Genomic DNA, 27479 nt, shown 5'->3' with positions numbered 1-27479 from the left:
TTGTATATTTTATTTTTCGCGATTTCGGCCTTCGGGATTTCGTCCGACACCCAGTACCTAAGTAGTTTATCAATCATACTATCTTAAAATACGCATTTATGCATAATAATATACATGTTTAAGCTTTATTATAATATTAAGTCGATAAAACGCTGAAATATAATGTAATTTTCATTCTAACACCTAACATTATTTTTAATATTTGTTGTAAATATAAATAAGTACCCATGTATAGACAATAAATTAATTGATTATGCATATCTTTAAGTTTTATCGAGGGAAGAATTATTTTCTTTTAATAAACATCATAAGGCATAATAATTATTCTCAATCTATATTAAAAATGTGTCAAGCGCGAAATGTATAAGGTACAACTACTGAGAAGATAGAAGCATATTAAACTGACATGCTTATTTACTCCAACCAATCGTAACGTACGTCTATTCCTTTGCGCATTTAATTCAACTGTGCGGCGTCCAATCCTCCCGGAGGCCAATTGGGTCGGCGTCCAATTGGACCGGCGTCCGATTGTACCGGCGGCCAATTACCGGAGGCCAGTTCGCGGTGCCAAATCGTTCTAGACCCTTTGGTACAACACATTCATGAAACCACAAAATTTTACACACTAAAAATATGCATCAAACAATACAAAAAAAATAAATAATTTAATAATTTCACAACTTATTCCCAGTTGTGAAATTCGCAGTTATTATATTATACAGTAAAAAATTGTCACTATTGCAGTCCCATCTCGTGGCGCAAAGGTAGTGTGTTCGGCTGATAACTGAAAAATTGGTGGTTCAAATCTCGAGTGAGTTATTTTTTCATGTAAAAAAAAAGCGGCACTCATCCAACTACTATCCGCTCCTGATGTTGCTTAACTTCGGTGACCGGAAGAGAGTGTTCGAACACTCGACTGGTAACATTCTGCGTTACATTTGAAATTTGGGCACAGAATTTTATTTTAATAGTCACGGCGAGCAGTAAAACATATATGTGTTAAAATGAAAGTCACATATAATAAAAAATCTGTATTTTGTACATTTACTACGTAATATGTGTAAGACTATTTGATTCAATTATTACAACAATTTCCATTGACTGACGTTACAAATAAATAAATATACAATATATAGTAATACTATGGTACTATCCAACTTTGAACTATGTGCAGAATTAAATTTTATATCACATTATCCGAACTTGTATTCGTTCATAATCACTTCATAGTTGAATGGAAGCCTGTTTTCAAGGAGATCATGAAAAGTTCTTAAATATTTGGTCCTATTTTGGAATAAAATATTGTTTTTGTGGTCAAACGGACTGTACATCATGAATGCACTTGTTTGAGATTTGTAGTTTTTGCCGAACATCTGGTCTAATTATTTGAACGTGTTTATGATTTCTTGCTTCCTCATCACAGTCATATTACTGCAGATATATATTTGCCCAATGGATGACCAGGAAATGAAGCAGCCTTGGGTATTCTTGGGAGGGCAGATCTTTCGGAAGTCGCTCGACTTAACTCTGCGAGGCCAGGATTCAACTCTGATTGCGTCTGGAGAAGAACACCATATTTAAATTATTAAATAAACATAAATAAAATTGTTTCTGTGGGTTATCACTTTGTGTTCTTCCTCATTCTTTTCAAGACGTTTCGGGCTTGCTGCAGAAACATTAAATTGTCTCCGATAAAATAAATTCTCATTTGGATTTGTTAATAATTGCAAAAGAAATAACACATAACCTTTTGCATGGAGGCAAAAAGGAATGAAGTATTAATAACATAAATTTATACATAATATATCAACACTTCACTAATATACACAGGGCTCGAAATGACCGGAGCGCCGTTCCGGTTCGTAAAATCCTCAAAATTATCGCTCTGTTTCGTGGACATATTAATTTGACCATCTGAGCTAGATTTGCCATCTAATGTAAAAATCTAACACACTTATTTTTATAAAATACACATGCAATTAGATAACTATGTTAAGTCATTGGACGTTAAAAACGCACCTAGCGCGTAACGATCAGACGGCCATTCGATATAATTAGCATGCTAATTATCGAGCGCTGAATATACAGTGAAACCCTGATGTTATATGCCCGGAATCCACATTTTCCTGCTATTTGCGTAAAGTTTCCGCAATCACGTTTCGTTTTAGTGTATTTTAGTACATTTTTAGTAGTTACATATGAAATATTCAAAATTCAATTAAAATTAAAAATCCAATTGAATCCCTGGTGCATATGTGCATTCAGTTATGGACATCTGCAGTGCCTAAAACAAAGGGTACACAGCGTAATTTTATAAGTTTTTTGTTGTTATTTTTTTTTTGTTTACACAATGTCTCAGCACAGTAAACCATTGTCAATTCAAAAAAAAAGGAACATTCTCGAATAGGTGAAAGAACACGTTGACATATAATATGCTCTTTACCAATTCTATAATTTTTTTAATAAAAAATTAATTAAATTTTAAAAAAAGTTCAAATAAACGTTTTCTCTTTATTTCAATACAGTACACTCTCAGCAATCCGCCGCTCGATTATACGACAACTACTATTATCCGCCGTTATTTTTACTAGTTGAATGCACAAAATGAAGCTCTATATAATCCGCCGGTATTCGATTCTCAAATTCAGTAGTCCGCCGCGTACAAGTATACAACGCAGATGAGACGGGTTTATTTTGGAAACTTCTCTTTCGTAAAACGTACGTTCATCGCGAAGTAAGTAATATATCAGGGGGGAAAGCGCCCAAGGACCGCATCACAATTATGCCATGCTCCAGTGCAACCGGGACACACAAACTGATGTTTTTGGTCATAGGGAAGCCAGGAATCCTAAACCATTTAAGAATATCTGCCTCACTGAACAACTGGTTGTGTCAAGTGATTTACTGTTTAATATTTAGTTAATAAACTAAGTTTATAAATACGCATAATTTAGTAAAGACATACTTAATTTTTATTATAAATAAAACCGTAATTTACTACTACAAATTTCACAAAAAAAACTATTTTTACGAAATACCTACCTGTTTTAATTTTTACCATATTTTGTATGTATGCACTATAATCCGCCGCTTTCACTAATTGGACACTTGTCTGGTTTTTGGGGTGGCGGATTACTGAGAGAGTACCGTATTTTCTTTTGTCAGACCGCTCAAAAATGTAAAATCTGGGTTTCGCTGTACTATAATATTAGGTACATGCACGGTTACCTAGCAGTAACGCACCAGATTATAATGTCGTGGGTCCCGGGTTTGAATCCCGGGTCTGGTAAATTCACATGTTATTTTTCAAGTTGTATTTGTAAGTTGAGCAAGTGGCTAACATCCATTTCTCGTTAAAACAACAAAAATCTGTTAATTAAACCTCCACTCTGTGGAGGCCGGAATGATCTTCTTAGGATCAAACATGGTGAGGAAGCATTTTAAGACTACTATTGTGGCATTACCTGTAATATTGTTAACAGTGTTCATTCCAACAAATGCAATATCAGCAACCCCATCCACAAGGCATCTTAAGGTTCCCAATTCTCCATCATAATCATTATGATGTCCACATAGCTCTGATGGCAAGTTAGGCGCGCAGAAGTCTTTGAAAAATTAAGCCATTTCCTTTTCATACGGGCATTCATATGTTTTGAACACTTTTTGTGTTTTTAGAAAATGGATGCCACGCCACGCCATTGTACTTGGGGAAGCATGCGTTCTACCCACGCAGATCTTCAAATGTCTTGATGGTGGAATTTTTGATCACCACATCCACCACGATGAACAGATCATTCATAATGGGTGTCATTTCGAATAAGACCGGTTCCAGGTTGAAGTTCCTGTAACAAAAGAAAAACAAGTAAACGTAAGCAAAGAATTAGCAGTAAGGCGGGTTATGTACAAATCTCCTCAGGGTCAGAGAAAACCTGGACGGCTAAAATTGAGATGACTGGACTGCACTTCTACATTCTACAGACAAAGGCAATTGAAAAGCAACAATACCGGATCGTCCAGGAGGAAGGCTAAATTCGCTAAGGGGTATAGTGCCAAAAATCCAATTATGTCTGAGAAAATTATTTTTTTGTAATAAATATCATTATATTGTGCAATAATCAGTGTTATTTATATTTGTCTAATTATAGAAAATGGTCTTCTGATTTTCGAACGAAATATCTTCACAGCGGTATTTGGAGCAAAGAATAAAGATAGAGTGTGGCACATACTTCACAGCCGTGAAGTTTATGAACAATTTGGAGAACTCAACGTAATCCAAACCATCAAAATTTCTCAATTAAAATGGGCTGGTGATGTTTAACATATGGACTTGGGCCAACCGGTACAGAAAAAATTGCTTGCCTAAGATGCACAAGCGATTGGAATCCTAGATTGCGATGGGTAGACCGTACTGGGGAAAACGACTTGAGGAGGCCAGGGTCCACCCCAGACTGTAATACCGTAAATGATGGTGGTGATGATTTACCTGTGTATTTGTAACATTATTCCCTATCTCTTCCACATTCTATTCATTCACTCATATGGTGGTAGTGTAAAAAAAAATCGGTGTGTGTACTTATGTAAGCGCATTAGAAGTTATACTTCTTTGGCGTAACAAAACAAAAACAAAACATGTGATAAACTAGATTCTTCGACTAGCTCTTAATTATCTTGTTAAATTTCACACTCAAGAAAAAGCACCGCTTATTGGAACGCCGTTGGTTTATTTCTATACACTTTAACTTATAATACTAAATTGTATAATTATTTATTGTTGTTTTTATTTTTAATGTAATAACTGCCACTATGACGTTTAATAGATTGTTTACGTAAGGAATTGCAAATGGCCGACAATAATAAATTCGCCTAGGCAATGGAAAAATTCTAAACAAAAACAAAACTTGTCATAAACTAGATTCTTTTGACTAGCTCTTAAGGGGGATCATATATGCCAACAGAAAACCTAGCCGAAACAATGAAGCTTGCAATTTGAGATTTTTTTTTGTTAATTTACAATTTCAACTGTATTAATTAATAAATATGTATCTGAAAACATTAAAAAGATTTTTTTTTTCAAGTCAAAGATAAACTTACAATTATTGTAAAAAAATGTGAATTTGTCACATATTTGGTACATAGCTTTCGTTATTATTACATTATTTTTATGGTCATATTTATTATTAAAACGCCATTTTGACAATAACATATACAACGTTCTTCCACAAACCAATAACTTTAAAATGCTGCCACAAGCCTAGTTTTCAAATTTTCACCTTTTAGTTTTTTGACTAATTCATAGTTTAAATATATATTAAATATAAATGTGTATAACTTGAAGTCCTGTATATTATATTGCTGTATATCTTCCATAAATATTACAAATATTTCCATTTTTTCTATTAACCCAATGCTTACGGGCCGCACATAATTGTGTTTTTGCTAATTACTTTTCAAATGCAAATTAACACTTTAATTAAAAGAGCCCGTAAACATTGGGTTAATATTCCTCTTTTTTTGGTAATTATCGTAGATTGCACACTACTATTTTTTTTACATGATCATGTTATATTATAACATAATATTATATGTAAACACAAGCGCAGAGACCCAAAATGCAGCAAAAAAATCATATTTTAAAAAATCGCGTAAGTACGAATTCACGTAAGTTGAGGATTTACTGTATTGTTAAATATTTTAAATATTCTTTTTGCTTGTTTGCTGTTGATATTGCACGTCTTTCATTCACAAACAAACGATTTTTGTATAGCATAGCGTCTGAATGCTAGAATAACTTGTTATAAAAATTTGTGTATAGTAAACATGTTCTCAAGGAGAACAAGAACAGTTACGTAGAATTTACAATTCATTGAATGTTATTTAATTTTGAAGCCGATTTACCCAATTTAGTCACCAGTGCACTAGTTTCGTTCAATCTTCAGACCCTCAATTGAGCGTAGTTATGCACAAAGCACCCAAGCCACAATTTTGAAAAAAATGAGTTATTGTGATTTCCATAATCTCACACGTTTGTTTTACGTTCTGCACAAATCAGCCAAGCTGCCGTCATACAAACATCTCATATAAATGCGTTTTAAAGATTTTGCAAATCGCAGAATATGACATTTTCGATTTGCATAAAGCAACCAAGCTGCTGTCATACAAAAATGTCATATAAATGCGTTCTAAAAATATGCAATATTCGTTCTGCAAAAAGCAGCCAAATGATAATATTATGTACTTACGTACATTTTTAAAATCGTGACTGTAAGGTATGTTTTTCTACATTCAATTAATAAACATTATTTTCTCAATTACATTATATGTTTTTCATTTTATTATATATAATATAATATACAGATTTTTCATATAAAAAATAGTGCCAGGCAGCTAAATATTGATGTATAATTTACAAGTTTTTCGAATTATTTTCAGAATTTTTAAATTCCCATAATAATTAAGTAACTTAGAAGGCTATTTTTAAAGAAAATAATCAAAAATAAAGACTTTTCTTACAAAAATAAGAGATGGCTGCATTCTGCAGAATGCACATTCTAAAATAAACCATTTTACTCAAAACACCTGGACTGCTAAAACACCAAAATTTCATAGATTATATGCTTTTATCTCTTCAAAAGTTATACAAAATCATATATATATATATATAATATCTATCATTCAAAAAGTATACACAGTATACAGAGGCTTTGCTGATTTAAAGAAACACAATTTACATAAAAGTGCTTCTATCTCTGTTTGAGGTTTGTGTGGCTCGGCTGCTTTGTGCATAACTACGCTCAATTATTGGTTGGATATTTTGACAGTTTTGAGATTGACTGTTTTAATCACTAAAGAAATGTTTTGAAAACTTACTGATAGGCTTCCACTTGTAAATTTGGATGGCCAATCGTAATCTCCGCTTCTCCCTTTACAATGGCATCGAAGCAAAAGTTGTCAGTGTTAAGTGCGGGATTGGTTTCCGTTGTAGCATTCGTATTACCAATGTGACCCAAGCACTGCAAGGTGGTTCCAATCCATGAGCTCTTGCCGTCTCTGCCAATCACATTTGTGCCGTGACACAATCTTGTTAGCGCATATCATTATGGACCTGAAATTAAATAGAATAATAATTATTAATTATCTGATATTTCTTGGTAGAAAAATAACGACACAGTTTATTTCTAGTAACTTTTCCACATTTATAATATACTAGCTGAAGTACCTGGCTTCGCACAGGGTCGCTTCGTGGTTATATTTATCTTAGATATTTAAAAAATAATAAGAGGTAATTATTTTTTTATTATTAAAATATCTGTGTATACAATATGGCAATATGAAAAAAATTCTAATAGGAGTAAAGGTCAAACAAAAGATCACTAAATTAAAATCAAATCCAAAATATGCAAATCCAAATTGCATGGATCAAACAAACAATAAACGTTGTATTTTATATAATACTAACAACTGACAAAAGTTTCATCGCAACGAAATTGCAATGGAATAGAAACGCATACGAATAGAAGAATATAAAATAAAAGAAGAAGATGGTTGTACTAATTCAGAAACCTTTGCGGGTGTTACCTACCACAACAACTGACGAAGGTTTCATCGCAATCGGATGATTAGTGTAGGAACCATACGAATAAAAGAAGATATAATGAAGAAGAAGAAGAAGATGGTTGTACTAATTAAGAAACCTTCGCAGGTGTTGGCACAACCACTAACGAAAGTTTCATTGCAATCGGATGAATGGTATAGGGACCATACAAATAAAAGAAGATAGAATGATGAAGAAGAAGAATAAGAAGAAGAAGATAGTTGTACTTATTCAGAAACCTTTGCGGGTGTTACCACAATGACTGACAAAGATTTCATCGCAATCGGATGAATGGTACAGGAACCATACGAATAAAAGAAGATATAATGAAGAAGAAGTAGAAGAAGGTGGTTTTTCTAATTTAGAAACCTTTGCGGGTGTGTGTACAATAACTGACGAAAGTTTCGTCGCAATCGGATGAATGGTATAGGAACCATACGAATAAAAGAAAATAGAATGATGAAGAAGAAGAAGATGATGATTTTTCTAATTCAGAAGCCTTTGCGGGTGTGCATACAACCACTTACCAAAATTTCATCGCAATTGGATGAATGGTATAGGAACGCATACGGGAAAGACAGAAAGACAGACAGACAAACAGGCATACAGACAAACAGACATTAATTTTTATATATAAGATATAGCCTATACTCTTCACGAAAGTGCAAGCAATAAGTTAACAAAGTTTTATTGCAATCGGATGAACGGTATGGCAGTGCATACAATACGAACAAAGAAACAATTATTAATTTTTATATATTAGATAATTTAGAAACCTTTGCAGGTGTGCGCACAACAACTGACAAAAGTTTCATCGCAATCGGATGAATGGTATAGGAACGCATACGAATAGTAGAAGAACATGATTTTCTAATTCAGAAATCTTCATGGGCATGCGCATGGCAGCTCACCTAAGTTTCATTGCAATCGGATTAATGGTATAGGAACGCATACGAATAGAAGAAGAAGAAGATGGTTGTACTAATTCAAAATCTTCGTGGGCGTGCGCACAACAACTGGTCAAAATTTCATCACAATCGGATGAATGGCATAAGAACGCATACAAATAGAAGAAGAAAAAGATGATTGTACTAATTCAGAAACCTTTGCGGGCAAGGGCACAACACTTGATCAAAATTTCATTGCAATCGGATGAATGGTATAGGAACGCATACGAATAGAAGAAGAAGATGATTTTCTAATTCAGAAATCTTCGTGGGCATGCGCACGACAACTCACCAAAGTTTCATTGCAATCGGATGAATGGTGTAGGTACGCATTCGAATAGAAGAAGAAGATGATGGTTGTACTAATTCAGAAACCTTCGAAGGCGTGCGCACGACAACTCACCAAAGTTTCATTGCAATCGGATGAATGGTATAGGAACGCATATCAATAGAAGAAGAAGAAGATTGTTGTACTAATTCAGAAACCTTCGCGGGCTTGCGCACAATAACCGGTCAAAATTTCATCGCAATTGGATGAATGGTATAAGAACGCATACGAATAGAAGAAGATAGAATAGAAGAAAAAGAAGAAGAAAATGGTTGTATCAATTCAGAAACCTTTGCGGGCGTGAACACAACACTTGATCAAATTTTCATTGCAATCGGATGAATGGTATAGGAACGCATACGAATAGAAGGAGAAGAAGATGGTTGTACTAATTCAAAAACCTTCGCGGGCGTGCGCACAACAACTGGTCAAAATTTCATCGCAATCGGATGAATGGTATAAGAACGCATACAAATAGAAGAAGAAAAAGATGGTTGTACTAATTCAAAAACCATTGCGGGCGTGTGCACAACAACTGGTCAAAATTTCATCACAATCGGATGAATGGCATAAGAACGCATACAAATAGAAGAAGAAAAAGATGATTGTACTAATTCAGAAACCTTTGCGGGCAAGGGCACAACACTTGATCAAAATTTCATTGCAATCGGATGAATGGTATAGGAACACATACGAATAGAAGAAGATGATTTTCTAATTCAGAAATCTTCGTGGGTATGCGCACGACAACTCACCAAAGTTTCATTGCAATCGGATGAATGGTGTAGGTACGCATTCGAATAGAAGAAGAAGATGATGGTTGTACTAATTCAGAAACCTTCGAAGGCGTGCGCACGACAACTCACCAAAGTTTCATTGCAATCGGATGAATGGTATAGGAACGCATACCAATAGAAGAAGAAGAAGATGGTTGTACTAATTCAGAAACCTTCGCGGGCTTGCGCACAATAACCGGTCAAAATTTCATCGCAATTGGATGAATGGTATAAGAACGCATATGAATAGAAGAAGATAGAATAGAAGAAAAAGAAGAAGAAAATGGTTGTATCAATTCAGAAACCTTTGCGGGCATGAACACAACACTTGATCAAATTTTCATTGCAATCGGATGAATGGTATAGGAACGCATACAAATAGAAGGAGAAGAAGATGGTTGTACTAATTCAGAACCCTTTGCGGGCGTGCTCACAACAACTGGTCAAAATTTCATCGCAATCGGATGAATGGTATAAGAACGCATACAAATATAAGAAGATAGAATAGAAGAAAAAGAAAATACTTTTATATATTAGATTAAGACTTGTTTCGTCGTATGTTGATTGAGTTGATTAAATGCAGAGGTTGGACTGGATAGGCCATTTGCATAGAATGCCAGAGTTACCAGCAAGGCGGGCTATGTATGCATCCCCTGAGAACAAAAGAAGACCTGGACTGCCGAAATTGAGAGGCCTGGACTACGCCACCGGAGATTTAAGAATGCTCGGCCAAAGCAACCGGAGAGCGTCCGTGCTGGATTGTCCAGGATTAAGGAGGCCAAAACCTGCTACAGATTGTAGTGAAGTGGTGAACACATTGAAATCGATACATGAATTTGTCAGACCCAGGATTTGAACCAGATTAATACACACTATATTATAAGACGATACGTTACCGCTCGGCAATCGTGGGTGTAATATGCTATGTATTTACGGAAAGAAACAAAACTGTATTTCTTATTCACACATCATTAACATAATTAAATTTTAATTGTATGTGCCATATTATGTATTATGCCTTAATTTTATGTTTTGTATCATAGTGTGTCCTTTTCTTGTGCATGATTTTAAAATTATATTTCTAATATTGATTAATATTAATAAAATGTAAAATTTTTTGTACTTTTTCCACTTTTTTATTTAATAAATTTGGACCAGTTTCGTCTGCCTCAAAGGGACATTTTCAACCGAATAATAAAACAGGTATTTACCAAAACAAAATCATAAAGGCGACACAAATAATCTACTAATACATCCCATTAACTGTCCAATAGTACTTTGTCACTATGATTTTGTTTTGGTAAATACCTGGTGCATACAGTTTGATACGGTCGACAGTTTCAAATACCTTGGATCTCTTGTAACTCGACATAATGATATTACAGAATAAATCAACAAGAGAATCATGTCTGCGAATAAATGCTACTTTGGCCTGTTAAGACATTTTAAGTCCCGCATACTACCTCGCCAAAATAAAGGCACTCTTTATAAAACACTTGTCAAGCCAGTGCTCACCTACACATCGGAAACCTGGACATTAACTCTGTGAAATGAACGAGCCCTGAAGATCTTTGAAAGAAAAATTCTCTGCCTTATATAAGGACCGATCAGGGACGGCACCAATTGGAGGGGCAGATATAATGCTGAGCTCTACGGGCTGTACGAAGATTGCAGCACAGTTCAATCAATTAAGATTGGAAGACTGCGATGGCTAGGTCATGTGCACGGTATGAATGACGATGAACCGGCAAAGAGAGGCAGGCCAAAGATTTGCTGGTTGGATGGAGCTGCCAGTGACTGCCGTATTTTGGGGGTACCGAATTGGAAAGCGGCCACACTGGATAGGGACAGGTGGACGGAGTTGTTGGAGGAGGCCAAGACCCACACCGGGCTGTCGCGCCCTCGAAAAAAATCTCTAAACCTGTGTTTGAAAAATTTAGCAAACAGCTATTTCGACATCTTTGCTTAAGGTGACGCATCAGTGAAACGCCAAATAATGTTCAACTGTACGCGCGACGAAAATTTGTACTTGCTTCGCATTCATTGAGAGAACGTGGAGTCGGACGCACGTCACTTTGCTGCGTGATGGCGACGGGTCAATTAATTCTAAAATCGTGTAAAGATGACTAAAAACTTTACCCATTTACTTTAAAAAGCAAACATGTCAATGAATATATTATTATTGATACTAATAGAATAATAAACAGAACATAAAATGGACGTATGTTGGATTTATATGAGAAATAATATTTCGTTTGACAGGCGTCATTTTCACCCGCGACCCGCAATCCGCACATCGCCTAGCAACGATCTTTTTAGACCGTGCCTCAACTAATGCATGGCCTTAATCAGATGACTGTACAACTACTTTCGTTAACAATATTAATTTATTACAAATCAAAAGACATAGCTTATAAGTTTTTATTTATTTATTTATAAAAAAAGAGTATTACGGCATTACAGCTATTGGCCAATGCGCCATAATACTTAATAAATACAAATGTATAAAAATATCTTAATTACAAATAACAATAAAAAGACAGCATGTGTAAATATTAATGAAATATGATAATTTATACAATTATAAATTTAGCCTATTTAATACGTCCACAAACATTATATAGTTAATAAAAAACAAATCAACCTTTATGGTGCCATCAAATAAGCTAATTGCACGATACACAGCATCATGAAACATAACATCTGTCCTGCGACGAGGTATCTTGAAGACCGTGGAGCTACGAGTGATATTGGTGTGAACATGAAAATTAATATTTGCCATTATATACGGATTGTAAATGAACCCACGAAGAAGTAAAAAGAAATGCTTTAAAAGAACAATCACTCTTCGGGTAGACAGGGATTGCATTGATAGCATACCCAGAAGAAAACGAGCCCTATTTAATGGTTTAACTGAAACGTGATATTGGCTTTTGTGATGAAACATAATTATTATTATTGTCTTCAATTATTATAAACCGCTAATAAATAAATTGACATGGAATATATGACAAATATTATCCTAAACTGTAAAAATATGTATTTTGTGTATGAAGTGTCTAAATATTGTAAATTTACAACATACCATTGTTTGAATTATTAACCAACTCAACATTCACAAAATTCATTTATTTATTGATATATAATTTTACTCATAAATAAAAGTTGTAACATTCAGTCTTTAAACAACGGGCCCAAGCCACAGCCCTCAATATCACAGCTGAAAATTACAAACCTCCAGCATTTAGAACACCCGAACGCTGCCGCGTAACCTAAATTATGTTGCATCGGCGGGCAAAACTTCCGTCTCACGGCAAAAATACACTCTGGTCTGTTTTCCCAAACGCGAATAAAAGAAGCATAACTTCTTAAAAATTTTTGCATTTTATTAATATTGATTAATAATACAATACAATGCCACCACGTATTGACAGTTAACACAAAAGAAATTATATTTCTATGAGAAAATTTGGTAAATAAGTACACAGTGGGTATTCCATATCATTAAAATGGTGGTTTCCATTTTCTTTTGAGAACACACCAAGAAGCCAAAGAATGAAGCGTAAAAATCATAAATAGAAACAATTAAATTATTTTCTAATGGATTCAAGCTCTGTACTATTCCATTTAAGTCGTTTTTTGCGACCCGGGTTTCGCCTTTCGGCATCTTCAGGCGCCGCCGTGTAAGGCGAAACCCGGGTCGCAAAAAACGACTTAAATGGAATAGTACAAAGCTTGAATCCAATAGAATTTAAATTCAAATTCCATCAAGTACCTTCAGTCGACAGTATTAATATTTACCCTTTTACTCCCAAGTGATTTAGCCTAGCATATGTGAAAACTCCCAAGCGTTTTTTGCCAAAAAATCGTTGATTTAGTTTCTTTTAAATAAATAATTCTACACATGTTTTAAAAATTTGAAACTTTTTTTGTGTGTTCTCAATGGTGTATAAAGCAATAATAAGTAATAGTATTGATAGTTTACACCAATAAAATAAAAGAAAAAAATAATGTATCAATATTTATTTAGAAATGAACGGATAAAACTATGTTTCAACTACAAAACAAGTGTGACGACATTTTTTTATTTATAATTGATATATCAAATTGTATAGTATAATCTATTCTTATCTAGTAATCAAAAAAAAATCGTATAGTGTCAAGGTATTCAAGAATATTATTCAATTCACGAAATCGCAGGAGAATTCGATACAGTATTGAGGACCAACTGATATGGGAATGAAGTAATTTCAAAAAATAAGTTTCAAAGCAAGCACTAAAACTATTATAATAATATTTATTCATGTATTTTTTCACCATTCTACCAACAGAACAGTGGGCATTCATTGTTCGTTCGGTCAGACTTCATTAAAATTACAAAATTTATAATTATGTGATAAATGAATCATAAAACAACTAAAAGAAACCTCAGAACTTAAAATGTGTCATAAAAATAATGTTTTATTATTTTTATGACCCTCTTTGGCTTTGCGTTGACAGCTAGAGCAATTATGACTTGTGAGTTATTAGGGTATGCCACAATTATAATCAAGTGTGACACTAAAATAACTATTAGTCACACCTAACACATACCGAATATAGTGTTTTGTCTACATGAGAAGAAATATGACAGGAAAAAAAATGGAATAAATCGTAAATTTGGATCCAAACTTTCGGCCGATGGATCGTCCCAGATGGAGTTTTCGCATAGGTATGGTGGGCCGAAATATCGGCCGAATGGGAGTAAAAGGGTTAAATTAATTGTTAATTATCGTCAAAATGAATAAGTTTTAGTCAGTTGGGTTTTTCACAAACACAGTTTTTCACAGTTCAGTAATGATGTCCAAAAAAATGTTACATTAAAATCATTTATAACTTGTTCGGTGGCAAAATTAAATGCATAATTCCACGAGATTTCCACCGATCCAACATCCGTTGGCTGTAACACAGTAATCTGTTCATAGTAAGATTTTGTATTGGAAATAGATGGCCGTATAATATTGAAATTAAATTCATGTCTAAATATAACATTTAAAAAATACATAATAAATACTACCGGAATACAAGGGAAAGACAGAAAAAATACGTAGGTAAGTAATTAATCATATATAATTTATACAAAATTCTAGTAGGTGTGTGTACGTGTCAATTCGCACCTATCAAATATCTGATATCAATGACGGCGTTATTATCAGATATTTGAAAACAATCATTGTCTAATGTTCTTATTGAATCTAATAAAATTGAAACACTACTGTCCGCAATGTTCCACAAAAAACGTGTAAGTTTTTAATCTCAATGCTCTACAGTATACGGACATCTCTTTCCGGTAAGGCAGCTTACGGTAAAGTGTGTTACGGTGAACAAGTTGAGAAAACAGGTCTTTCGCTAATTTCGCCTAGAACTTTGTCAGTGAATATAATAATATTTCAAATTTATGTTAGAATAGTTCTGCATTCAGCTGACGACTTGAAATTTTTTACTCGGCTGATTTTTAAGTATTTCTTAAGTGATTTTGTGCACTATATATTTATCGAGAATTTGACATTATTGGTGCATTTATGGTGATAGATATTTATTTTGATTTCCCATGTTTTTCAAAATTTTTTTTTTTGATTTTCATTAATTTCGTTTCCGATCATAGATGTGCCTACCAAATTGGGTCATAAAATGTCAGGATTATTTTTATTACCTTCATAAAATAAGCAATTTATGATGTTTTAAAAAAAGTCTGTCACAATTTTCAATGACTGACTCATGAAATAGTGTACATTATTACGATTTATTGAATATTTTTATATGCCAGGACACTGAGATAATTGCGAATTATGAAATTCAAATTAAAGGTATGGTTTTATATGAAAATAATGTTCAAGGGACTTTTTTTTCGCGAAAATTTCGAATTACGGCGAATTTCGAATTATCAGTGTTCTTACTAACGAGGTTTTACTGTAACAATATGATTATTGAGAAATATTTACCATTTAGTGGTGTAGTACTAAATAAAATAGCACCAGTGAAGCTATTCTATACACAAGGCGACTATCGACGGTAGTTTATCGTATTTATGTATTGAGGTGGTTAACTGTTACAACACGTTAACCGTCTAAACTGTCAAAAAGTGCTATGTTTCAACAGCTGCTCTCTTGGCTGTGTTAACTTTTAGAGTGAGATAGACAGTTTTTACAATTTAAAATGGTTAACTTATTGTAACAATTAACCGCCTCGATATATAAATATGATAAAGTGATAATATTTTATCACTTTAGCCGGCAATTACCGCCTTGTGTATAGAATAGACCCTCAGGTCGCTAATTTAAAAAAATCTTGAAATCCTGGGTTTTTTGAAAGCGCCTTATTAATATATAGATGGATATGCACTGAAAAATTCGAAACGGCAATGACATGATCATCGAAAGACAAAACAATCGAACTAGCTAATGGTCTAATTTCACCAGACTAAGTGAACAAGCCACGACGGCCGAGCTGCTTACGCGTAGGTTTATAATGTTGTGGGTCCCAGGTGCGAATCCTAGGTCTGACAAATACATATTATGGGGAGGTGCGCCAACGTGCGGTAACTAATTGAAAATCTGACTTAATGGAAGTATGCATATTATATTATACTTACAGTTTAGCTGCAATGACTGGCCAGGGCTTGGCTATCCACACACAGGTGAAGTATTATTTGCTACGGGTTGGCTCGTTCCATCCTTACAGAGGAACGAATAATTGGTGGGATCGGCTAGACCCTTTCGTCCAGTTATCTAAAAAGAAGAATAGAGAAGTACATGTATTACTTTTTCCAAGTCTTGTTTTATATTATTTAGTTCCAATTTTTGTATTTAGGTACACATTTTGAGATATTCACAAAAAAACCGTCAAACATTTAGGACTGCAGATTGAATATTTTTTTTTTGCAACCATATTAGTAAACAATTACAAAAAGTGAACAATGAAATAAAATGTCCTTAACGTCATTCGAATGAATAAAAACCAGGGATTCGAACTGTTATTTTTTTTCGTTACGGTTTTCATTCCGGTTCAAGTAAAAAAAATATATCGGTTCGGTCATATCTATCATATAGTATTTATTGATCATAATGTACTAATAGATTGAAGCATAGATGAGGCGTAGAGTTACTAAGCCCGCTCTAGAGGCTTTTGTGAGTTTTGAGTAAATCATGAAAAATGTTTTGGGTATATTATGATGATTTAAGTGTAATTTTAGATGTTATATTTCTTTCGTTAGATACGGAAAAGTATAATAAAATGTGAAATCCAATGTGTAAGCCGTATTTATTCAAATAAATGCATTTTAATTATCCGAAGAGCGGTCTTTGTCAGTCGCTACCTGACATAGCGGCGTTCGATGCGGATTTTTTTAAAAAGGGCGGTGATTGATGCACAGTGGTACATTGTCGACAGGAGATGATAGTTCAGTAGCGGTCCGTATTTGTTTTAATTATGTAATATATTTTCGAATTTACTTTGTCTAGAAAATATTTTATAGCCATTCTTACCTACTGGCAGCTGTATAATTTTCGCATTGCACCTACATATTTAGCTGTTATATTGGATTGTAATATTTTTTAAAAATAGTGGTATGTACTTGTCTTGAAAATAAAATGCTTTTTGATGGTATAAAGCATTACTTAATATTTATTTAAATAACAATTACACATTTAAAAATATCAATAGCATAAATGAAAAAACCCAGCGGAATTAAGTACTGGCCTTTACCTAACTAATCACCCCATTACCTGTGACCCAACCATGAATCTGAGAAACCCACCATTACCTACCAACCTATTTATTTAATGTAAAAATAAAATGATAATATTTTTAAGCAATATATTTATAATCTACTTAGATATATTAGATATTTTATAGCATTAAATTCAGAAAACCAAATCCGACGAATAATAGTCTACTTTTTATACACAAATAGGTAATAAATAGTAAACGTGGGATATCTGAAATTTATTGCAAAAATGTATTATAAAAATAACGGCATTTCTACAAGATATCACAGCATTGCTAACTATGTATCATTATTACAACTAAGCTAATCTACAAGTACGATATATTAATAAACATAGGTAATTGAATTAAACTTCATTATCATTCATATTAACGAATGATACAATTTTATGACGAAAACAACTTGTCCCGTGTAGTTAACGATAAGGAATATCATTTTTTGTCAGGGGAGATGAAAAAAAAATAACCTAACGTAACATAACATAACCTACCTACTAAATCTATCATTTGTATAGTGAAAATTATCAAACAAAAAGCATCTCCCCGACAGAAAATAGTTTTCCTTCAATAGTTATATTTTTGACACAAACCAAATAATGTTAAAAACGTGTACTTGAGATTCTTATGATAGTTTATTATACCATACAGAATATTAAATAATATAAATGACAACAAAAAAAAAACACGTGAAACTACAAAATATTATGAGATACCACTGGATTATTCATAACAATACAGTCAATTTTTAAATACGTTTCTTGGCGTAACAGGTTATATTTCAACGCAGCTAGATTTCTCAAACGCTTCCTTGATTGTCTTAGTTGAGATTCCGTCACACTAACCATGGAAACATTAATTATTAAAAATAAAAAATAGTAAAATAGTCGGAGCAAAATTACGACCTTTCTCACTTAACGTTTTGAGGTTTGTAACGAGATTAAAGCATTCGTGAAGAATCATGATTTAAATCGCGGCGTCTGATTGGCCGGTTACGCAGAGAGGGTTTTACCAGAACAAATTTATTTTCAGAGCGGGTTTAGTCCGATATCTATTTTGATTTTTTGAAGAAACAGAGAGGAATTTAAAACTCTCACCCAGAACAGAAGATAGATCTTACGAAAGAGCTCCTACATACATTAAAATCTTTTTTTTTTTTTTTGAAAAATCTCCCAGAGCGGGTTTTGTAACTCTACGCCTCAGATAAAACTTAGACATGAGATCTGATATGTAAAAGGAAATAAATATACTTCAAAATGAATCCTAGTGTCATCGTATCTGGCCCATGCGACGTCTCCAGCTGATTCGGTGAGGCAATGGAGCAGACCGCTGCGCCCCCAATATTTGTCGCCGGATGAGCACGCAACAGGATCGTAGCACAGTGAACATAGGCTAGGGTACAGCAACTCTGTAAATTCTAAGTAATTCAAAATAAATTTGATAAATTTTGAAGTATTATGACTGTAAGGCTTACCGCGCATGAACGATTTACTATCGTACGGTCAACAATCGAGGAGTTGTAACCATCGTATTGCAATGCAACCCCGCGCATGGACGATCGAGCGAACGGCCGAATTGAAAATCTGTGTTCAGAGACAAAATTTTACACCGATTCGAACCGGCCGGGGTCCCATTGGCAATGCTTTTAAATGAGAGCCCGCGCATGACAAGTCATGGCCGGCCGAGAGTGCACTCATACATGCACGCACAAGTGACGCGGTCGTATAGAGCGCACGCATACATCGAACCGTTATGAGATCCACATTTGACTTGACAGTTCATCGATGCGTACCTATTGGCTTTGCATGCGCGTACCAGTCCCATTTTTTCAGTTTCTTTCTTCATAAATTAATAATATATACACCCACATTTTAAAACAGTTTGATAATCTATACAAAACCTCCATATATTATATATAAGCTCTACAAAATCCATTTTGATGTTTCTTATATTGCGTCCGCCATTTTTCGGTGCGGACGCATATCTTCAGTGCGCGCGCATTGCCTCCGATCTATATCACGCCATGCGCGCTCAAACATACTGGCCGGTAATAATTTGGATCATGCGCGAGCAAACCAACGATTGTCCGAATGCTACCGGCCGGTTATGTAATCGTCCATGCGCGGTAGGCCTAAGAAGTGATTTTGTGTTACAGATACAATAAAATTTTGAATTTCAATGACTAATATTATATTCAAAGAAGTATTTAGTCAATTCCTTAAAGGGGAAGGATGGACGCTGAGATAATAATATATTAAACCATCCTAACATACATATTATATTATAGTAAATACAGAATGTAACATTTTGTAATATCAACAGTCAAAGTCAATTGTCAAAGTCCAATGGAAAGTTAATCGAATATATTTAATTATATTATATTATTTATTAATTAATATATTATATATGAGATATATTGTACATATTATTGACATGATAATAATTTTAAAAGATGCTATTATAGCCACAGATATATTCTGATTTACCAAAATAAGACTTTATTCTCAATTTCAAATTGTAATATTTAAAATGAAGCCCTTTTATATTATAATATATTTTATACAATTATGAAATGTTTATTTATAGTATTCATATACATCTTTTCTACAGAGCCGACAGATTTATACTGTAATATTTTAGCTTTTAAAATTTACAAGGCACGTCGGGCTTTAAAATAAAATTCAATTTATATTGTTACATTTATAAATACAGTTATCCAAAAAGAGTTATTGTGAAATTTGTAAACATCTGAAACCCAAAGTGCTGTTGTCAGAACAAAAAAATCCAGATATACAAAACACTGCTAAGGCCAGTCCACCAGCAAAAAGTCTGAAAATGGAATTCTGATATTTGAACCAAAAATCTTGAAAGTGATATTTGGAATAAAGAATGAAGTTGGACTGTGATACATATGTTATCACCTCCGAAAGGATGGGGGGGGGGGCGTAGGTTGCGCTGGACATAATGGACATTACTGTTTCATCTGCGATAGTATCAAAAGCTAGAAAAAAGGAAAGGGAGCCAGAAAAATAGCAAAGAAATGAAGTCAAAAATCTTCGGTGTTTACCTAAATATTACAGTAAATGTTATCAAAATTTTTATTTTATTTTGTCTTTTAATTAATTTTTCTGATTGATGCGAGTTTTGAATAATTGAAACTGGTCATAATTGCTATCCAAACAGTGCCTATAACATTTTAGTGGTATGTCATTTGGTTATATACTGTCATAGGCGGATTAATCCAAATTGTTAATTTGCAAACCCGGCTCATTCCAACTTTTCTGTCACTTTCAAACTCGGTTTGATACAAACTTTAAATGTAAATAGATTCTTTATTAATATAGAAATGAATAAGTTTCCCTTTGTTTTCTATTTTAAAAACAAAAAAATCACACAACTTAGTCTTATATTTATCTGTATAATTATTTGCATTTTGCCGCAAAATATGTTTTAGGGAATCAGCCGGGTTTGGAAATAAGAGCCTCAATTATAATCAACATATTATACTTACAATTATTATAATCAACTCAAATTAAAATATATCACCAGTGTTTACATGTGTTTCAGTTGGTGATCTACATAAACAATCCCGCATAAATATTAACTTATTTTTGTAAATTATCTTACTAAGCACACAATCACGGGCGCGGTCGGACACCCAGGGGCCAGCCTTGCATGCAGCACTGAAGAACTCTGCTGATGCCCGCAGCTTATTCTCAAAGAGCGACAGGGAAGAATCACAACTGCGTGGAATTATCTTAGACTCCAAGAACTGCAATTAAAATTTTTATATAGGTATATATTATGTATTCTATTAATCATTGTGATATTACTAAAAATCGCGCGATAAAGTGAAATTCAATATGGCTGTTTATATACATTGCTGTAGTACTTGTGCATAGATATTTATTTGACAGAATCACACTGAAATAAAACAGCGTTATAAACACAAAAGAAGTTTTTTATACATCATTATTTAGATGAGCAATCACATAAAATCGCAAATAAATATAACCAAAAAAGGCATCAACAGCAGGCTGCCATATTATTTTCATTCATAAAGAAGCTGCCAATGCAGAGAATATTAATTTTTATTGAAATATAATAAATCCTAATTAATTTGACTAATTTTTGAGACCTGGATTTCGCCTTTCACCCTCTTCAGGCGATATGTGCACTATTTGACATTGGTGAAAGAGCATAATATCAGAAGATCCAAAAGGCAAACCCGGTTGCAAAAAATGACTCAAATGGATTGGTATAAAACTTGAATAAATCATAATTTAAATTCAAATTCCATCAAGTACCCTTGGGTCAATAGCATTTTACACAAAGCTTCATATATGAGTATTCAACTAAACATGCCACTGTGGGGCTTATATTTTACTTTCTTTATTGACAGTATTTATTTTGTGCTTTTTTAGATTCTGAATTTCGTAGTAGCTATCAAATCTAATAAAACACACTATTTTAATACTCTCACACAACATTATATATCATGAAGCAATAAGCATGCAATTACATATTATTAAGAATAGTGTTTTTAAAGCCGGTTATACTCACATTGGCCAATGTATCTGTCCAGTCGGCTTCGGAGCCGTATCCCGGATGACAAAGTCTTGATCCTTGCAAGTCCTGAACATCCTTGATCCCAGAACGATCATCCGTTATGGCAACCACCTCATACTCAAACAGCTCTACATGAAAAAAATGGTTCGACTATTATACATTGTAAACATTAACAAATTATAATAATTATTAAGATAGTTGAAGTAGTAATATTAAAAAATATTAATAATTACGGAATGAAGCAATAAAATAATTTTAAACCAGCGGCGCTTAAATAAGAGGCCTTTTTCTGACTGTGTAATTTAACAAGACAATTAAAATAGTAATATTGAATAATATTAATAATTGCAATAAAATATATTTAAACCAGCAACGTTCCAATAAGCGGCCATTTTTCTGGGTGTATAATTTGTAAACGCCAGACTGTTAATGTTTTTAACGGTCAACCCATAAAAAAACACATTAAATTGGTGGACGAATCAAATATCCTAGGGAGACTTTTGCCAAAATTATTCTTAGTATGGATTTCTACAATGTCGGTTGTTTTTTCTGCCAGCTCAGCTACTTATACCTCGCGTCGGTCACTCGGAACCGACGCGAATTAATTATTTAAAAATATTATGTTTTATACGCTGTAAATTTACTGTAAATGTATTCCGAATAAGAAAAAGCTCTGTTTCCGCCGTAAATCCGCATTGTCAATCAATCACAAAGCTACAATAGAAATTTAGGACTTTTTTGAAAATGAAAAATTACACAAAATGTCATTCATAATGATTCTTTAAAATGTTCTGCGATCTCTCTTTCTACAATATACACATCGTGATCTTCACAAGTTATGTATCTTTATAGTTGACATATTATTGTGTACCTACTTTATATTATTATACTTTGTAGTTGGAATACAATATACAAAAATGTGTAATTTTTTACCTGTCATTTTCTATCACGCATTTCACTCCGCTACCAGATTTATCGAGAATGGGACAATATCTTCCAGCTTTCCTGTATAATCTTTTTCCTTCAACGACACACACCCTCACTGAAACACATTTGAAAAAAAAATACTTTTAAACATCATCGGTATTGTAAGGGAATATATATTCACACAATTGAATAGCCTGTTTTCAGAAAGCGCTGACAACATTTAAAAAGATGTTCGTCACATCGGAAATGGATGATATTCACAAATCAACTACAACTGTCAAATGATCGATTTGTACTAAGGAAAAAGTAGTCTTCACGTATCAATATACTATTGTAACTAATAGCGTAAATGAATACAAACACTAAGAAAAACAGGTGTAATGTATGTAGGTAAAAAAAACCCTTCCTCAGTTACCAGTTATCCGGAAATTTGTACGTAAACAGTTCACCGCAGGACATTTATTCGTGCGCCACAGTACGTGAAACATGAGTTCGTGTAACATTTAATCAAATTACGAGTTCTTCGTTGAACATTTAACCGTGGAGTATATTTGTACGTATGCTACAACATGTAGCGAATTTTATGAGATGCCTTTACTAGGTTAGGTTAGGTTCATCATCATCATCAGGGGCGCAACAACCCGATGTGGGTCCTGGCCTCCTCCAACAGCTCCCTCCACCTGTCCCTATCCAGTGTGGCCGCTTTCCAATTCGGTACCCCCAGAATACGGCAGTCACTGGCAGCTCCATCCAACCAGCGAATCTTTGGCCTGCCTCTTCTTCTACGCCCTACTGGATTGCTGGACATCACTTTCTTTCCCGGTTCATTGTCATCCATACGATGCACATGACCTAGCCATCGCAGTCTCCCAATCTTAATTGATTGAACTGCGCTGCAATCTTCGTACAGCCCGTAGAGCTCAGCATTATATCTTCTCCTCCAATTGGTGCCGTCCCTGATCGGTCCATATATACGGCGGAGAATTTTTCTTTCAAAGATGTTCAGGCTCGTTCATTTCGCAGAGTTAATGTCCAGGTTTTCGATGCGTAGGTGTCCAAATGATTATAGGTGCTTCAAAATTGTAAAAGGTAAAGACACAATACTCCATATTGTTCCACTCCAGTCTGTCTTTTGAGACATAAAAACAAACCCAACTTATTGTAAATTGTAACTCGGAATAAGTAGTCGTTTGATTTTTGTTCTTGAGGTCTTGAAAAGATCTTGATTAGAAAAACGACATAGAGTACTTTCATAGTGAAAATTAACGCGGTTCTAAATTAATATATGAGATTATCCATTGCACTACAATATTCATGAGATAAATCAAGTTATATATAAATGATATACCTATTATTATTGAAATTATTATTGACAGTGACAGTCAACACCAGTGTTGCCAAGTCAAAATTTGAAATTTCAGTAGAATGTGGAAAAAAAATTAGTAGATTCGACAAAATATTGTAGATTTCTGTTTCTCAATTTTGACGAGAAAAAGTAAGTTCCTAGATTTTCAAAGACGGCTCGTTTTTTCCCGGATGGTGGGAATTTTGTGGAATGAAGAATTTCAGTAAATTTCATAAAATATCTGTAGATTCAGTATAATGCCAAAAATATCAAAAAATATCAGTAGACATGGCAATACTGATTATGACAAATGTCATACAAATACCATAGACAATATACGTAAATATTAAATTAAATTTAAATATCATTCCATATTATATCATTTTTAGAAATAAGGCCATTGTAAAATAGTATATTCATTACAATAAGTATAAAATCCAGAATCTGGATTATTACCTATTCAGTTATATTCATATAATTATTATTAGCAGGTCGATTGTCAGTATTTTTATAAAAATACTAGCTGACCCGGCAAACGTTGTTCTGCCATATAAATTATTTCTAGTGAATATTTTGGTTGTTAAATAAAAAATAACGAATGTATCGTAAGTGTGTGGGGATGGGATCTATGACAGAAAGATGAATAGAGCGCTGTAGATGATGACCGCCGATAAAAACAAAAAAATATCAACCATTCATTTTCTCAATTCAAAATGAGTAATGATGTTCATAATGAATGAATTACCTGTAACAGGATCTCGTTGTTTAATGTTTATGCAATATCCGTCTTGTCCCTTCCAGAAAATTAGCGGATATTGGAGAGCGTCGTATGAACGGTGTGTGTCAGCGATGAACTCCAGATTATTGTTTCTTCTTCGAATCACGATTTCTCGCGTCGATGTGTGGTCGCCAACCATGATTCCAGCAATGTCGTCAACAACAGGCACATTGAATCGACGCACGTGCTCTCCAGCTGGTGTTTTATCAGTATTGGTGACAATAGCGTGATTGTCACTTTGCAATTCGTGCATGTGTGCTTTGAAGAATTTCAATAATTCATTGTGCTCATTCAACAGGGCGTCCAGTTCGCCGACGATGCGCCTGGCATTAGGCGAATTGAGGCTATTGTAGCCGCAACGTGCATCTACATGATTGATGTCCTCACCGCCCATGAAGTAGATTTGTAAAAATTTATGTGGTTCGTTTGGCATTGGCAGCAATGAGCCTACTTTGTGGTATACTTGGCCTTTGATTTTGAACGTAGAATGGAATTGTTGACCATTTGCCGCAGTATTGTGAACTATTTCTGTTGCTCCGAACGAAGTCATTTGGAAGCATGAATTGAATGTGCGAATGGACTTCAGGAACAGGTTTGAATCTGGAACCGTGCCGATGAGCAAGCCGTTCAATGGTTCTGGTGGTATCTCAATTTATGGTAGTTGCACTTTTCCTGATGCGCAACACATCCCGGCTGACTCATGTTTGAATTTGAGCGCATGACAATGGAGACATTCTTTGTCCATAGCACCAATCAGCACTTTCGGATGAGCGGAATATTCAATATCTGGCTCGTACTCGAATGCGAGACGAAGGAATGAAGCGGATGTAAATGTTCGATGTACTTGTTGGCGTTGTCGGTCATTTGCTCTGCGTGTGTTAACTACGAACCGGCGCGCTTGGCTCCGTTCCAATTGTCGTTGTTGATTTCGTTCAGCTCATACCTCTTGTGATTGAGATGCACGCAATTGCGACATGCTTACACGCACATTTTTGTTATCTTGTTGGATTTGTTCGTCTGTTCTTTCTGCTCTACTATTTTGCATGTTTGTTGCTTTATTCGTTCGACGGCCCAAATGGCCCCCCTTGCGTCTTGCTGTCATTGTGACTTTGATACACGCACATAAAAATAGATAAATTAAAATAAATCGTACAAAATTTTGCACGCACTGCGTTGTGATATGGCGAATGAAATGTCAAAATGACACAACGCTTCTCTTGAATTCTTCTCGGACGTAGCGTAATCTGTCATTCAACAACATAAATAATTTCGTTCTGTTTGAAATACGAACGACGGTTAAATTTGTTCATACAAAAATAATAAAATCGCGATTAAAAAATGGGAGGGTGGGGGTAGGAGAGTGAAAATTTGGGGTTATCGGTATTTTTTTATGCCAAATAATAAAAAAAATACAAAAAAAAAATTGTCAAAAAATTAAAGAAAAATTTCTGGATAGAGATACCCTAATCACCTAGCGGTATGAAATATACTTGTTGACCTATTCTCATACCTAACAAATATACATAAAATAATTCATAAAAATCGGTCAAGCCATTTTGGAGGAGTTCGACCACAAACATCGTGACACGAGATTTTTATATATATAGAGATGAATACAGTTCGATAAAATAAAATGCAATATGTTATAAGGTTCGTATCATTCAACTGAATCAAACAAAATAAAACTAAACCATTGACAATATACGTACAAATTGTATGAGTAGAAAATACACCGGAAATGGTTTGAGATTTGACTTTTGGTTCAGTGTATGGCCTACCGCGCATGAACGATTTACTATCGTACGGTCAACAATCGAGGAGTTGTAACCATCGTATTGCAATGCAACCCCGCGCATGGACGATCGAGCGAACGGCCGAATTGAAAATCTGTGTTCAGACACAAAATTTTACACCGATTCGAACCGGCCGGGGTCCCATTGGCAATGCTTTTAAATGAGAGCCCGCGCATGACAAGTCATGGCCGGCCGAGAGTACAATCATACATGCACGCACAAGTGACGCGGTCGTATGGAGCGCACGCATACATCGAACCGTTATGAGATCCACATTTGACTTGACAGTTCATCGATGCGTACCTATTGGCTTTGCATGCGCGTACCAGTCCCATTTTTTCAGTTTCTTTCTTCATAAATTAATAATATATACACCCACATTTTAAAACAGTTTGATAATCTATACAAAACCTCTATATATTATATAATATAAGCTCTACAAAATCCATTTTGACATTTTTTATATTGCGTCCGCCATTTTTCGGTGCGCGCGCATTGCCTCCGATCTATATCACGCCATACGCGCTCAAACATACTGGCCGGTAATAATTTGGATCATGCGCGAGCAAACCAACGATTGTCCGAATGCTACCGGCCGGTTATGTAAACGTCCAGCGGCGGTAGGCCTATCATTGAAAATCAAACCGTTCTCGGACCATCAGAA

General features: G+C 34.4%; 1 protein-coding gene across 1 annotated transcript; it reads right to left on the bottom strand.

Annotated features, from left to right (window-relative positions):
- Window positions 1-1018: 1018 nt before the first annotated feature.
- LOC147079599 (transferrin-like) lies at window positions 1019-23038 on the bottom strand. The gene is given in 9 exon segments (XM_085942215.1): window positions 1019-1558; window positions 3465-3842; window positions 6868-7102; window positions 16274-16319; window positions 16322-16409; window positions 18654-18811; window positions 21031-21175; window positions 21967-22100; window positions 22906-23038. Coding segments are annotated over 7 exon segments (690 nt in total). The 5' UTR covers window positions 22913-23038; the 3' UTR covers window positions 1019-1558; window positions 3465-3842; window positions 6868-6990.
- Window positions 23039-27479: the final 4441 nt, after the last annotated feature.

This window comes from Rhyacophila brunnea, unplaced genomic scaffold, assembly GCF_057557595.1.
Source record: "Rhyacophila brunnea isolate RB1 unplaced genomic scaffold, BYU_Rbru_1.0 scaffold_1, whole genome shotgun sequence".
NCBI lineage: Eukaryota > Metazoa > Arthropoda > Insecta > Trichoptera > Rhyacophilidae > Rhyacophila > Rhyacophila brunnea.
Note: the sequence above shows the minus strand (reverse complement) of the source record. Positions and strands in the feature narration are given on the sequence as shown.